Below are 15,784 nucleotides of genomic sequence, written 5' to 3'. Positions count from 1 at the left end.
GAGAGAGAGAGAGAAAGAGCGAGAGAGCGAGAGAAAGCGAAAGAGAGAGAAAGAGAATGAGAGAGAGAGAGAGAGAGAGAGAGAGAGAGAGAGAGAGCGAGAGAGAGAGAGAGAGAGAAAGAGCGAGAGAGCGAGAGAAAGCGAAAGAGAGAGAAAGAGAATGAGAGAGAGAGAGAGAGAGAGAGAGAGAGAGAGAGACTGCTCCCTAGTCAACTGAGGAGAGGGGAAACTGATGTGTTAAAACAGAAAGCTGCAGAGAAGACAAGCGAAGAGAAGATATAAGATCAAAGTCTTTGTAATGATTTCATTTAGAGGAATCAACCATCTGCAGTTCACGACTGTGCCTCGTTGGTCAGTATAGGGAGACAGAGAAATGGGGGAGGAAAATAAGCTTTTACAGAACAAACTAAGACAAAGTAAGACTTGGATTGTCCTTGGAACGGCCAGCGCTAAAGAGTTCTTCTCCTGAATTTTGGCTGGGTTAAATTGGATGCATCTATGACCGAGAAAACAACATCTGTCACAGGCAGCTTTCTGCAAATGTAATCTAATTTGGGCCCATTAGGCAGCTTTCTGCAAATGTAATGTAATTTGAACTCATTAGTTCCCTCAAAGCAGAAGGATACACATGTCCACCTAAATGTCAGGCAGTGACTGAGGAGCCAGCAATTAGAGCAAGCCAAGCACCCAGGCACCTTACTTTATAATGAGGAGGAGGAGGAGGAGGAGGAGGAGGAGGAGGAGGCAGTGGGAATGGAGGAATGTCACCAGATTGACCTGAACTAATGATCTAGTAATGAATCCCCACATGACTTTATGAAGGAATAAATTGATAATATAATAATATACAATAATAATAATCATAATATATATAATATACACCGTACAGTATGGTTAGCTGGAAACAAAGGGGCAGGCGTGGGTCAGGCTAGGCAGGCAGGCAGGGAGGGGCGCAGGACACAGTACAGTATGGTTAGCTGGAAACAAAGGGGCAGGCGTGGGTCAGGCTAGGCAGGCAGGCAGGAGGGGCGCAGGACACAGTACAGTATGGTTAGCTGGAAACAAAGGGGCAAGGCATTGTGATAATGATAATGGTAGTCCTGCCATGTGGCAAGGGAGCAGTGAATAAGGCCACACATTGATCTGCAGTAGATACCACCAAAGCAGTTGCAATCCAATATACATGAAAATATATTTTTTTTCAACGAGATCCAGGAGGCACAATGTAAAGTTATCCATCCGAAAGGGTTCTTTTCACGTTAACTCACTGGAAGGAAGGAATCCTGTAAGAACCGTAACTGAATCTGAATCCATCTAATTTCTCCAATTCTTCTTTTGAATTTGACATGCCTATTCACCAAGAATCAACATGAAAAATACACCCTCTTTTGTGTGCCAAAAATACCCCTATCTTAGGGAATATCTTTGTCTCTCTTCTCTGAGAAGCTTCTGCTGATGTCCACGTCTGACCTGATAAGAGCACAACTACACACACCTCCAACAGCAGCCTGGACTGGACCCTGGGGCTTGGCTTGGGCCTAGGGAACCCCTGACCAGGGTCTGGCCTGGACCCCATGACTGCTGTCTTGGGTTGTGATAAGAACACAGGCTCCTGAAGGCCCAGTCCAGTCATACTGTCAGTCAGTCTGTCACTCTGCTCTTGTTCTGTTCTGATATTTTCTGATCTGTTCTGTTCTGATCTATTCTGTTCTGATCTGTTCTAATCTGTTCTGATCTATTCTGTTCTGATCTGTTCTAATCTGTTCTGTTCTTTTCTGTTCTGATCTGTCCTGTTCTGATCTGTTCTGATCTGTTCTGTTCCTTTCTGCTGTTCTGATCTGTTCTGATCTGTTCTGTTCCTTTCTGCTGTTCTGATCTGTGCTGTTCCTTTCTGCTGTTCTGATCTGTTCTGTTCCTTTCTGCTGTTCTGATCTGTGCTGTTCTGATCTGATCTGTTCTGTTATGATATGTTCTGATGTCTTCTGATCTGATCTGTTCTGTTCTGCAGGATGCCTCTGTATCCTTTCTGCTGATGACTCATCTTCCATGTCTTCACTGTGGGGAGACTATTATAGTGTGAAAGGATGTTGTTCGTGGAAACACTACAGGTAACAGTGGGGGTCAAAAAAACGTTCGCCTACCTTGGCGAGATGTCACAGCCCTGCTGCATGAAGGCACCCAGCGAGAACCACAAGCTGTTGAATATCCCAAACTCATTGGTGTGCCCCTCACTCTGGCTCTGTCCTTGGCCCTGGTTTTGGCCCGGTTGGGACTGGGACTGGCCCTGTCCTTGGCCCTGGTTTTGGCCCGGTTGGGACTGGGACTGTCCTGGCTCTCTCCTGGGACTGGACGACTGCTGTCTCTGCTGCTGCTCTTGGCCCTCCTCTCCCTCTGAGTCGTCCCCCTGCCACTCGTACGGGCTGAAGCGGCTGACCAGGAAGAGAACCACGCTCACACCGATGTAGGCAAACACGATGCACATCCAGATCTCGTAGGCCAGTGGGTCGAGGAAGGAGAAGACTCCAGGTTTTGACTTGGTGGGCTTCTTGATCATGATGGAGATGCCCAGGGACATGAAGGGCTTGGAGAAATCGATCACCTCCTCTCTCACCAGGGTGATGGTCAACGGCGCTACTGCTACATCTGCTTTCTAGGAGTCAAGGAGAGAATTACGTGTTCATCTATGTAGCTCTCCCTCAATGTATCATTCACCAACATTATCCCTATATTATCCCTGTATTTGTCCTTCAAACAGTATCCCTACAATCAGAAATCCATCTCTGTATTTGTCCTTCAGACATTATCCCAACACTCAGAAATCCATCTCTGTATTCGTCCTTCCATCCATAAAGACTTCAAGTGGATATGACAAAAGCATTTCCTTAAAGGGGCAATCAGCAATTGCAACAATAACAAAGCATTTTCCCAGCCCCTGCTTTGGTAAAAAGCTGAGGGATGTGGCTAAAGAAACCAGGGCTCCTGAGTGGCGTAGCGGTCTAAGGCACTGCATCTCAGTGCTTTAGGTGTTACTACAGAAACCCTGGTTTGAATCCAGGCTGTATCACAACCAACAAGCAGCTGCTTTTTACCAAAGCAGGGGCTGGGAAAATGTTTTGTTATTGTTGCAATTGCTGATTGCCCCTTTAAGGAAATGCTTTTGTCATATCCACTTGAAGTCTTTATGGATGGAAGGCGCACAATTGGCCCAGCGTCGTCCAGGTTTGGCTGGTGTAGGCAGTCACTGTAAATAAGAAATTGTTCTTAACTGACTTGCCTAGTTAAATAAAGAAAAAATAAATGTAACCATTTTCAATTCATAGACAGAGCTATCGATTCAAGGACTTTACCATCCACGACATCAAAATGATAGTTTTAACCATATCTTGAGGCTATATAGTGTCTGTTTACATTTACTTTGTTTATAATAATGGAGTAAAACAAGCTTATATTTTGGGTTCTGATGGGGTACAAAAGTTGAACTAAGCTCATGAGGCATCAATAAGCAATTTTATTCAAGAATCAATGGGTCCATAAGTAAAAAAAATAAATACAATGGATGTAACAACTGCAGATTGCCCCTTTAAGGTGATGTGAAGGAATGTAAATCTCAAGGATTAGCATACGGCTCAGTAATAGTAAACTCTGTTCCCATAAGACAACTTTCTAAAATCACTCTCCAGCTTACATAAACACGGAGCCTTTTCAAGCTGAATAATAATGAATCGCTTTCAAGAAATATCAGGCTTACAACACTGAGAGAGAAAAATAAAAACCCCCCCAAGCTAGACTTGATTTGGTTGAGTCCACCCAGCACCTCTGTCATTGTAAGGACAGAACAAACATTCTACTGTACCCTAGACCAAACTAGGAGCGTATCTTTCATCTCAAGTTCCTGAGGGCAGAGAAATAGTGTTTTGACATGATTCACATGAACAATGGAAGATATGAGAAGTGACAGTTCTGTTAGGGACGTTTCAATAACAGCCTTCCTGGAATACAAATCCAGATACGGTACTGTTCTCAATCTGTTGCCTGTTGCCCAAATCTTTGGTTACCAGACAACAGCTTTTGACTATTTGTTACACTATCACTTCAACATTGGCAGCCTATCAAGGCCCATCTGAATTGTGTGGCTATGTGTTTTGACATTGAGGAAGCTGCTGGATATGTAAAGTGAGCGGTATAGGACCTTTGTCCGAATATATCTTAGAACTTGTAGGAACACGCTGCGTCCTTTCTGAAGTAAAGCTGTGAAATACTTCTCCAACACAACGTCATTGTTATCACAAAGGATGTGTGTCAAACCTACATAATATTCGAATGAAATAAACTATGCTACAGTACGTCCTTTGGCTACAGTTGCAAAGGAATGTACAATGTAGATCTGTATATGCTCCAGACTTATAAAATAACACAACCAAACACTATTTATACTATAGGCCACATTGAATTTATTTGTACGTATTTAGTATGTGACAAACATCCACTAACGAAATCATTGCACACGTCTTTTGCATACATTTGTTATGTTAGGATTAAGGCTTAAAGTCGTGTCTGTATGAATATTGAATCTTGAATATTGACTGGGGGGAAAGGCTAGAGTGAAGGTTGAGATAAAAGATGGTGTGTCCTTGGAAAACTACATGTTAGTCTAAAAGAAATGTGAAATAATGTCAAGATGCTTTTTATAGTGGAGATGAAGTTTATAAATTGCCTGGCTGGGCTGATGAGACAGTGGATTGCACAGTCAGATGGAACAGAGTAAATAGGCATTTTACCGTCATATTTAGCCGGTGGTTACTTGTGGAATAGACACCGGCTGGAATGCGGTTCTAACCAATCAGCATTCAGGATTAGACCCACCCGTTGTATAAACGACAGATACTGTACCACATCTGCAACATTTTGGTTACTGCTACTACAGTATATAAACCGAAAGTGGTTGCATTCAAAATGTGTCCTTGCTATTGGACGAATTCCATGGACAGCTGTGTTGACTGAGACTGTACAATTAACACATTTCTCCTCTCTCTGAGCCTAGTGAGTTGCCCAGTGTGTTCATGAGATGGTTACTAACCCCATAAACGAGCTCGCCCACCATCCCGTTCCACATCTTGGACTCAGCGTCTCTGGCTCCGTACTTGCCATCCCCTACGATCTCCAGTTTATAAGTATAGCCCACATGCTTGGCGATCTCCGCGGCCAGCTCCACACAATAGCCCTCATACTTATCGTTCCCCACCAGCTGCTCATGATTCTTCTTCAGCATCACATATGGAGATTCCTAGGAAACATGAAGGACAACATTTGATGTTTGTTTTTCTTGGTTTTCTTCACTCTGCACGCATTCACCATTCATTTTTCACACATTTTTTAAAGGGAGCATTTCTAAAGCTTTCCTGTACAGCTTTCTCTGGGATAATGTACTCTAGGGGTTCCAGGGACTTTCCTTGATTTGAGGGGTAAAAAAAAGTACATACCGTAGATTATAAATAAAAAAAATAAGAAAACTATTCGCAATTGTTTATACTAATCTAAAACGACACATAAATCTGCGATGCGTTGTGCTAGAAACAAGTGGTAAAATACCAGAGGAAGAAGTCCCTCGGATGCATATGAGAATAACTTTGGTTTGTCTTTATGACATTTGGAAGCTGAGCTACGCATTTCTAAAGTTGAGGAGTCAAAGAAATCTGACTTTGCTTGGAAAGTAATCTGATACTCTGTCGCTATCAATTGATCTAATCACTTTCTGTAAAAGAGAAGAATATAATTAAATTGAGGGTTCATATAAATTACCATAATAAAACATATTTGGTAGCGGAATAACATTTGGGGAAGGCATTTGTGACATTTTTCAAATGTTAAAAAGGGGGCCCTGGATAAAAAAAAGTTGTACATGGTACGGTATAATATATGAACTTGTTTACAACCATTGGGCTTCACACCAATTTCTGTCAATTGCTTTGTGTATACGAAGGGGCCTTCAAATGACATTATTCGTAGTGAGGAACTGGCCACCCCCGGGGGTCTGGACACAATCTCACACCTTCTCCTCAGTGTGGGGTGACTCAGATCTGATGGGCAAACAGCGCTCCTGCTATTTCTGGCTGGCCAGGCCAGGATGACTGTAAAGAGGCTGTGTGGAGCTCTGGGTCTGCCCTCCAGGTAAAGCAGAACAGAGCTGCTGTGAAAACAGCCCTCATGGCCAGGCCACGGGTGAACACAACATAGAGTACAATCTGGAAATCGTGGGGCTGAGATAGTTTCACAGGGACACTATTTCAGAGTTCAGATTTAGCCAGAAGCATTTTGAGACACGCAAGGGTTATCGCTCCCCATCCCGTACTCTCTCCCTTCCTCTCTCTCTCTCTCTCTCTCTCTCTCTCTACCTCCCCATCCCTTACTCTCTCCCTCCCCATCCCGTACTCTCTCCCTTCCTCTCGCTCTCTCTCTCTCTCTACCTCCCCATCCCTTACTCTCTCCCTCCCCATCCCGTACTCTCTCCCTTCCTCTCTCTCTCTCTCTCTCTACCTCCCCATCCCGTACTCTCTCCCTTCCTCTCGCTCTCTCTCTCTCTCTCTCTCTCTCTCTCTCTCTCTACCTCCCCATCCCGTACTCTCTCCCTTCCTCTCGCTCTCTCTCTCTCTCTCTCTCTCTACCTCCCCATCCCTTACTCTCTCCCTCCACATCCCTTACTCTCTCCTTCTCCCTCTCTCTCTCTCTCTCTCTTTTTCGCTCTCTCCCCTTCCCTCCCTCATGTAGATGACTTGACCCACTGGTAATGATAGCCCATCTTAGGGATTTCTTAGATGGATGAATGTGCTGTACCAAATAGAAACCCTGCCATTTGGATATGAAAAGTTTAAATAAATTCACTGTCCAATTTTTCTGGGATAGTTGCCACTAATTTCTATTCCTGTGTGAATCCAACCTAAAAATCCCTATTTTCCAGTATAGCCATATCAAACACAGCCTCAAACAATTGTTATTTTTTTGTCAGTGAAACCCATTATCAGCATCCAAACATTGAGCCTATCAGTTAAGCTAGAAGAAGTATTACTAAATTGTCACTGTGAATTATTGTTATGTTTGTTTATGTGTCAGTTAATCCCATATGGGATGGGTAGCCAACTGGCGATTCCACACGAAAATAACATGTCATTCATTCATTCTAGTGAGACTCACAAGGATACTGGTCACTATGTAGGTCCTGTTTTGCAGTCCGAAGAATTCTTCAACCACCGGTGTGTATACCGCTGTGTTCACATAGTTCTCATTCTCATTCCAGTAGCCCACCTGCAGTCAGAAAGGGTACAGTGTATCAACAAACACAGCGGAGGAAATCATACACTTCTATTTATAGTGTAAGAAATATTAATATCACTGGCTTATGAAGCACAATTAGCCTATACACACATGTAGCGTAGGCATAAGAACACTGTCCATATCAGATTTAGCATATCGTTTATGAGGGCCCCAAATATGTATTAACGGCTTTGCCTGATGTCCTTTGTGGTGGGCTATCTCATCAATTGATGTGATGTATTTAGACGAGCGGACACCTGGGGTGATTGATTTGTGAGTTATACTTCGTGCACGCTCCCGTACCCTATAATAGTGTATCTTTTTGTGACTAGTTTGTATACAGGTAGACCATAAAAGCCACATCCTTGATTGGCAGATGAGGCAACCCTGATTAGAACCACCTGCTACCCATCTGCTGTTCCCTACAAAATGCTGTTTTGAATTAAAGAAAGTTGTACCTACACACTGAAGAAGGCTGTAAAGACGTCAGTGTACGCTATCCCTGATACAGTGAAAACAATTTGAATAATAAAGTAAGCTTTATGCAATATATTTATTGAGTGCAAACCCATTACACCTCTTTGTTTGGGCATAAGAACATCCATTAAGTCATATGGCTAATCCCCTAGCTAGTCCTTACGCTATACTCAGTGATAACCAACACCTCCTACCGTACGTCAGGGACAGATTATCTTACTCTCAGGTTGTAAGACTGTGTCGGTGATAACATTAAAGAGAGTCATCTTTATGTACAAGTACCTTGCATACCAAATGATATTAGGAATTTGCTCCAAATACAGTATGCAAGATCACTGAGTACTATAACCAATGAGCTGCTGGTTCACTGAGTACTATAGCCAATGAGACTCTGGTTCACTGAGTACTATAGCCAATGAGACTCTGGTTCACTGAGTACTATAGCCAATGAGACTCTGGTTCACTGAGTACTATAGCCAATGAGACTCTGGTTCACTGAGTACTATAGCCAATGAGACTCTGGTTCACTGAGTACTATAGCCAATGAGACTCTGGTTCACTGAGTACTATAGCCAATGAGACTCTGGTTCACTGAGTACTATAGCCAATGAGACTCTGGTTCACTGAGTACTATAGCCAATGAGACTCTGGTTCACTGAGTACTATAGCCAATGAGACTCTGGTTCACTGAGTACTATAGCCAATGAGACTCTGGTTCACTGAGTACTATAGCCAATGAGACTCTGGTTGACTGAGTACTATAGCCAATGAGACTCTGGTTCACTGAGTACTATAGCCAATGAGACTCTGGTTCACTGAGTACTACAGCCAATGAGACTCTGGTTCACTGAGTACTATAGCCAATGAGACTCTGGTTCACTGAGTACTATAGCCAATGAGACTCTGGTTCACTGAGTACTATAGCCAATGAGACTCTGGTTCACTGAGTACTATAGCCAATGAGACTCTGGTTCACTGAGTACTATAGCCAATGATATAGCCATGTAAACTCAGCAAAAAAAGAAACGTCCTCACTGTCAACTGTGTTTATTTTCACCCTCCGATCCAACAGGTCTCAGACGGGCTCGATGGGATTGAGATCCGAGATCTTTGCTGGCCATGGCAGAACACTGACATTCCTGTCTTGCAGAAAATCACGCACAGAACGAGCAGTATGGCTGGTGGCATTGTCATGCTGGAGGGTCATGTCAGGATGAGCCTGCAGGAAAGGTACCACATGAGGGAGGAGGATGTCTTCCCTGTAACGCACAGCATTGAGATTCCCTGCAATTACAGCAAGCTCAGTTCGATGAGGCTGTGACACACCGCCCAGACCACGACGGACCCTCCAGCTCCAAATCGATCCCGCTCCAGAGTACAGGCCTCGGTGTAACGCTCATTCCTTCGACGATAAACGCGAATCCGACCATCACCCCTGGTGAGACAAAACCGCGACTCGTCAGTGAAGAGCACTTTTTGCCAGTCCTATCTGGTCCAGCAATGGTGGGTTTGTGCCCATAGGCGACGTTGTTGCAGGTGATGTCTGGTGAGGACCTGCCTTACAACAGGCCTACAAGCCCTCAGTCCAGCCTCTCTCAGCCTATTGCGGACAGTCTGAGCACTGATGGAGGGATTGTGTGTTCCTGGTGTAACTCGGGCAGTTGTTGTTGCCATCCTGTACCTGCCCCGCAGGTGTGATGTTCGGATGTACCGATCCTCTGCAGATGTTGTTACACGTGGTCTGCCACTGCAAGGACGATCAGCTGTCCGTCCAGTCTCCCTGTAGCACTGTCTTAGGCGTCTCACAGTACGGACATTGCAATTTATTGCCCCGGCCACATCTGCAGGCCTCATGCCTCCTTGCAGCATGCCTAAGGCACGTTCACGCAGATGAGCAGGGAACCTGGGCATCTTTCTTTTGGTGTTTTTCAGAGTCAGTAGAAAGGCCTCTTTAGTGACCTAAGTCTTCATAACTGTGACCTTAATTGCCTAGCGTCTGTAAGCTGTTAATGTCTTAACGACTGTTCCACATGTGCATGTTCATTAATTGTTCATAGTTCATTGAACAAGCATGGGAAACAATGTTTAAACCCTTTACAATGAAGATCTGTGAGGTTATTTGGATTTCTATGAATTATCTTTGAAAGACACGGTCCTGAAAAAGGGACCTTTCTTTTTTTGCTGAGCTCATTTACTCTGATATGCTGTGCATTTTCTTATATGAAATATAAATGGATATATTAGAAACTCGAAGAGCTAGGGTAAATCATTTTCTGATTGACAAACAAATTCTTCACATATGAATAAATAATATGAAAATCCTACAACTGCGCTATGAAAACAAATATGTCACATACTGGTATGATGTGGACATTGGACATACATTTTTTGCAAAGCCAATTTTGCTCCAGCAGTTCAATTTTGCTCCAGCGGTTCAATTTTGCTCCAGCGGTTCAATTTGGCTCTAGTGGTTCAAATTTGCTCCAGCGGTTCAAATTTGCTCCAGCGGTTCAATTTTGCTCCAGCGATTCAATTTGGCTCTAGTGGTTCAATTTTGCTCCAGCGGTTCAATTTTGCTCCAGCGGTTCAATTTTGCTCCAGCGGTTCAATTTTGCTCTAGTGGTTCAATTTGGCCCCAGCGGTTCAATTTTGCTCCAGCGGTTCAATTTTGCTCCAGCGGTTCAATTTGGCTCCAGCGGTTCAATTTGGCTCCAGCGGTTCAATTTTGCTCCAGCAGTTCAATTTGGCCCCAGCGGTTCAATTTTGCTCCAGCGGTTCAATTTTGCTCCAGCGGTTCAATTTGGCTCCAGCGGTTCAATTTGGCTCCAGCGGTTCAATTTTGCTCCAGCGGTTCTTGTTGCTGGGCACAATGCTAGTGAATGACTAGTCAAGTTTTTTTTTAACAAAGTGTCTTAAAAAAGGATTTGTAGTTAAGATGAAAATAATGTGTACAGAAAATGACAGTTGAGATGATGACTCCATTGAGGGTGATGTTCTCTGATGATGACTCCTACTCGTAAGGTCAAGTGTCATACAGTATCCTATCTAACTATCTAACACAACAGATTTTCCCTGAGGAGGATAAAAAGAGGTTGATTGATAATTCTAGAGGTTATGGACAAGTCCCAGTTCACCTTCAGCGGTCCACTCGGGCTCAGCTCCATGACGCTGACCGTGTAGTTGGTCCGATGGCCTTTCTCGTTGAACTGGACATGGCCAGTCAAGCCCTCAATTCGAACCTGTAGGACAAAACAGATATTGACCAGGATTGGTATGAAGAACTGTTAACTCTGAGACCTTTATCTGTGCAACCTTGGAATCTGGAAAACTAATAACGCTCAAGTCGTTTTAAGTAGCTACAGTACGCAAAGAAATCAACACCTAATACAAGGGTAGGTAACTAGATTCATCTGCGGGACGGTTTTTGTCTGAGCGGATGCTCGGGGGAAAAGAGACTTCTTTGATGACGTTATAATGTCTCCTTTTTATATTGGTGGGAATACTTGGGAACAGATTTCCTAAATTAAACTCAATTTTAGTGATTTCCTGGTGATTTATCAGTCCTTTTTGACCAAAAGCTAAAATCCTATAATTATTTAAAAAAATAAATCATTAAAAACTTTGGTGAGCCCCCCCCAAAAAATCAGTTTGGCCTGCGGGCCGTCTGTTGCCGACCACCGATATAATATATCTTTTACACAATACTGTCTGATTATATTATAGCTAGAAGCAAAAACTGCAGAAATGTCCTTTTCTTATCTCAAGAACACAAGATTGCTATTTCAGGATTCCAATATTACCAGCTGGTTGTGTTGACATTGTATGATGTCTAACATAATATTTGAAATCCTACAAGTCTACAGATAACAAGATAACTATTTAAGGATTACTGTACTATACATATAGCTCACACGTTTGCATTTAACTGAGGGTTTAACACAATAGTACTTAATTAAGCTAGTATTGTTTTCTATTGTACAGTATTTGTCATAGTCATACATGATTAATTGCCTGTGCAGCTAGCGTTGAGTTTGAAGCCTAGTCCTTCTATTGTCTGTGGCTGTGGAGTGAGTGGTGCTATCTTCCTACCTGCTGTAAGGCTCTCTGGATGTCGATACCCTGGCCCCAGGGAGCTGGTGGGTTGGCCAGACACTCGCCAGCGTTGCCTCGCCGGGAGATGTCAATACGTTGCTTCCGGAGGTTCTGAAAGGCTGTTGCCATGACGCTCACTCCGTCGTATGTGAGGGCTCCTGTGTACTAAGAGGGTAAGTCCGAGGAGGCAACATTAGAGGCTGATATATGTTTATTGAAACCTTGAGAACATGAATGGAAAGATCTCTGAGACAGTTTGATCATACCTTCAGTCTTCTCTTGGGTAGCTTAAGGTCTTTGCTGTCAAAGTCCACCCACTCCTCTATGGCCTTGTTGACATTTTCGTCTGAGTAGTTCATTAGTTGGAACCCGGTGATGTTGGCACCACTCTTCTGGAACTCAGTGAAGTTCATGTCCAAAAATCCCTGAGAAAGAAGGAATCAAATTCTTACCATAGAACAGAAGCAAACTTAAGCTAAGTAAACAAAACAGAAGCAAACTTAAGCTAAGTAAACAAAACAGAAGCAAACATGGCCGTAAGGTTGGAGCTGATCATTGGATGACAGTGTTTTTTCAGAGTGCCGGTATTGAAAGCTTGGATTTTCTTAAAGCTGCTAATCAGCTGATCAACCCCACTTGAGAAGTCACCCCACTGGGCAAAAACTTGTTGAAATCAACACTGTTTCCATGTCATTTCAACAACAAAAAGTTAATGTGCTGACGTTGAATCAACATGGGAAAACTGATTGGATTTGAATAAAGTCATCAACGTAAAGGGAATTTTGAATATTTTCAGCCACATTTTTACCTATATCCATTGACATGGTGACTGTTTTTGTTGATTTCACATTGAATTCACGTTAGTTGACAACTCAACCAAATGTAAATCAAAACTAGACGTTGAACTGATGTCTGTGCCCAGTGGGCAGGTCCAGGCAATCACTACAAATCTATGAAGCAGGAAATGAAAACCACTATTCTACAGTTTGACAAGCAGATTGTCTTTTCAACTGCATCTGCCCTCTTTTACTATTTTGATTTACAAAATGTGACTACTTATAGTCGTGCAAAGATAGAATCAAGTCAAACACAGGACATCACTGCCACAGTCTCTGAGCATTCAAGGAAGTGTGTACAGTCCATTAAAACACACATCAGACACACAGCCTGACGACTTCAAAATGGGACTTCGGTAACACTTCACCTTAAATGTACACTAATGAATATGTAACTAAATAGTAATACATGATATTTATAACATAGTAGTTACATGTAATTACTATGTAAATACTATGTAATTATACTGTAATAAGGGTTTAGCAGTGATAGGTTATGACACAAGTGGAACAAGGACATGTAATTACAAATCTGCTTGTCGGAGGTTATTCCGGATCTTCAAATGGAATTGTTCCTCGTGCTATCTTTGATTGACTTAGGGATATGGTGGACAACCAAGTGGGAGCGGCTCCCATCACCTTGTTTGCATTTAATTACCTGCGTCTCCAGAGTAAGAACGTCTAACTACATTAAACTTACCCAGCTGGAGTCACGCTGCAGCTAGCCTCGGAAACAGGCTTCAGAAAACGATCTTTGAATGCTTTATTTGAATGATAAAAAGTCACAGATCACATATTCCATTCTTACCCCACCGAGGCTATAAATAATAAGAAGAGTGTTGTAAGGTTAAGGAGTCTTCACAGGCTGATAACTAAGATCACGTCTCGTTACATAGACCATACTTAATCAATAAACAGAGGGAGTAAGAGTGTGTTTGTGTGTGTGTGTGTGTGTGTGTGTGTGTGTGTGTGTGTGTGTGTGTGTGTGTGTGTGTGTGTGTGTGTGTGTGTGTGTGTGCGAGCATGTGTGTGTGTGTGCTCACGTGTGTGCGTGTGTGCACATGCATGTGAGTGTGTGTGTGAGCATGTGTGTGTGTGTGCATGTGAATGAGTGTGTGTGTGTGTGTGTGTGTGTGTGTGTGTGTGTGTGTGTGTGCGTGCGTGTGTGTGTGTGTGTGTGTGTGTGCCCCATCTGGCAAATGGTTCAAATGGTAAGGAACCGCGGAGTGTTGCATCTTGCCACCTTTATAATCATTATTATCTATGTTTCCTACGGCACAATCCAGTTATGAATTTAACAATCCTGCCGGTGAAGTCACCGTTTTTTCCCCTCTGTATTTCACAGTCCACTTTATGTGTTCTACCACAACAAATGTTTCTAGATTTCTTGAGTTGAGCCCTCTGGAGTGCATGTTTAGACCATGCTCCTGACATGCAACCCTTAAGCCAAACATACAGCATCCAGGTGAAGTACTGTGTATAACACAAGACGACATCCCACTAGAGCAAGCGGCTAGCTTGTTGCTTCACGGGCGACAGTTGACCTCAGATCTCAAATCAGATCAAATCAAATCACATTTTTTTGGTCACATACATTTTGATTAGCAGATGTTATTGTGGGTGTAGTGAAATGCTTGTGCTTTTAGCTCTGACAGTGCAGCAACATCTAAACAAGAAATATCTAACAAATTACACAACATATACCCAATACACACAAATCTTGGTAGGAATGAATTAAGACTATATACATATTGACGAGTGATGTCAGAGCGGAACGGACCAAGATACAGTAGAATATTATAGAATACAGTATATACATATGAGATGAGTAATGCCAGATATGTAAACATTATTAAGTGAATGAGATACCGTAGAATATTATAGAATATTATAGAATTCTCAGTTCACTGGTCACGATGGCTACACCCACCCGTAGCACGCGCTCCAGCAGGTGTATCTCACTGATCATCCCTAAAGCCAAAACCTCATTTGGATGCCTTTCCTTCCAGTTCTCTGCTGCCTGTGACTGGAACGAATTGCAAAAATCTCTGAAGTTGGAGACTTTTATCTCCCTCAACAACTTTAAACATCTGCTATCCGAGCAGCTAACCGATCGCTGCAGCTGTACATAGTCCATCGGTATATAGCCCACCCAATTTACCTACCTCACCCCCCATACTGCTTTTATTTATTTACTTTTCTGCTCTTTTGCACACCAGTATCTCTACTTGCACATGATCATCTGATGATTTATCACTCCAGTGTTAATCTGCTAAATTGTAATTATTTGATTTATTGCCTACCTCCTCATGCCTTTTGCACACATTGTATATAGATTCTCTTTTTTTCTACCATGTTATTGACTTGTTTATTGTTTACTCCATGTGTAACTCTGTGTTGTTGTCTGTTCACACTGCTATGCTTTATCTTGGCCAGGTCGCAGTTGCAAATGAGAACTTGTTCTCAACTAGCCTACCTGGTTAAATAAAGGTGAAATAAAATAAAAAAAAAAAATACAGTATATACATATGAGATGAGTAATGCAAGATATGTAAGCATTATTAAGTGAATGAGATACCGTAGAATAGTATAGAATACAGTATATACATATGAGATGAGTAATGCAAGATATGTAAGCATTATTAAGTGAATGAGATACCGTAGAATATTATAGAATACAGTATATACATATGAGATGAGTAATGATAGATATGTAAACATTATTAAAGTGACTAGTATTCCATTCCTTAAAGTGATCAGTGATTCCTAGTCTATGCCTACAGGCAACAGCCTCTAATGTCTTAGTGATGGCTGTTTAACAGTCTGATGGCCTTGAGATAGAAGCTGTTTTTTAGTCTCTCAATCCCAGCTTTGATGCACCTGTACTGAACTCTCCTTCTTGGATGATAGCGGGGTGAATAGGCAGTGGCTCAGGTGATTGATCTCTATATGAAGCTATGCTAACGTGAGAGGCAAACATAGAAAGATGGCTGCCGGAGGGTATGGCTGCGGTTTTATGGGCTCTTAAAATCTGATGAGGACAGAGGGCGCTGTTGTCACTTTGGGGGAAA

The 15,784-nt window shown here is 42.6% G+C and overlaps 1 protein-coding gene across 1 annotated transcript in view; it reads right to left on the bottom strand.

Moving 5' to 3' along the window:
• Positions 1-15,784, bottom strand: part of LOC120056419 (glutamate receptor 1-like) — a 96,001-nt gene that overhangs the window by 20,308 nt on the left and 59,909 nt on the right. The window contains exons 6-12 of the mRNA XM_039004575.1: positions 12,144-12,302; positions 11,875-12,042; positions 10,920-11,024; positions 7,189-7,299; positions 5,078-5,284; positions 2,352-2,650; positions 2,142-2,231 (exon numbers count right to left, since the gene is read on the bottom strand). Coding sequence (XP_038860503.1) covers positions 2,142-2,231; positions 2,352-2,650; positions 5,078-5,284; positions 7,189-7,299; positions 10,920-11,024; positions 11,875-12,042; positions 12,144-12,302 — 1,139 coding nt within the window. The remainder of the gene's footprint in view (positions 1-2,141; positions 2,232-2,351; positions 2,651-5,077; positions 5,285-7,188; positions 7,300-10,919; positions 11,025-11,874; positions 12,043-12,143; positions 12,303-15,784) is intronic.

Source organism: Salvelinus namaycush, chromosome 12 (assembly GCF_016432855.1).
Source record: "Salvelinus namaycush isolate Seneca chromosome 12, SaNama_1.0, whole genome shotgun sequence".
Lineage (NCBI taxonomy): Eukaryota > Metazoa > Chordata > Actinopteri > Salmoniformes > Salmonidae > Salvelinus > Salvelinus namaycush.
The sequence above is the reverse complement of the archived record's forward strand: the minus strand, read 5'-3'. Positions and strand labels throughout refer to the sequence as shown.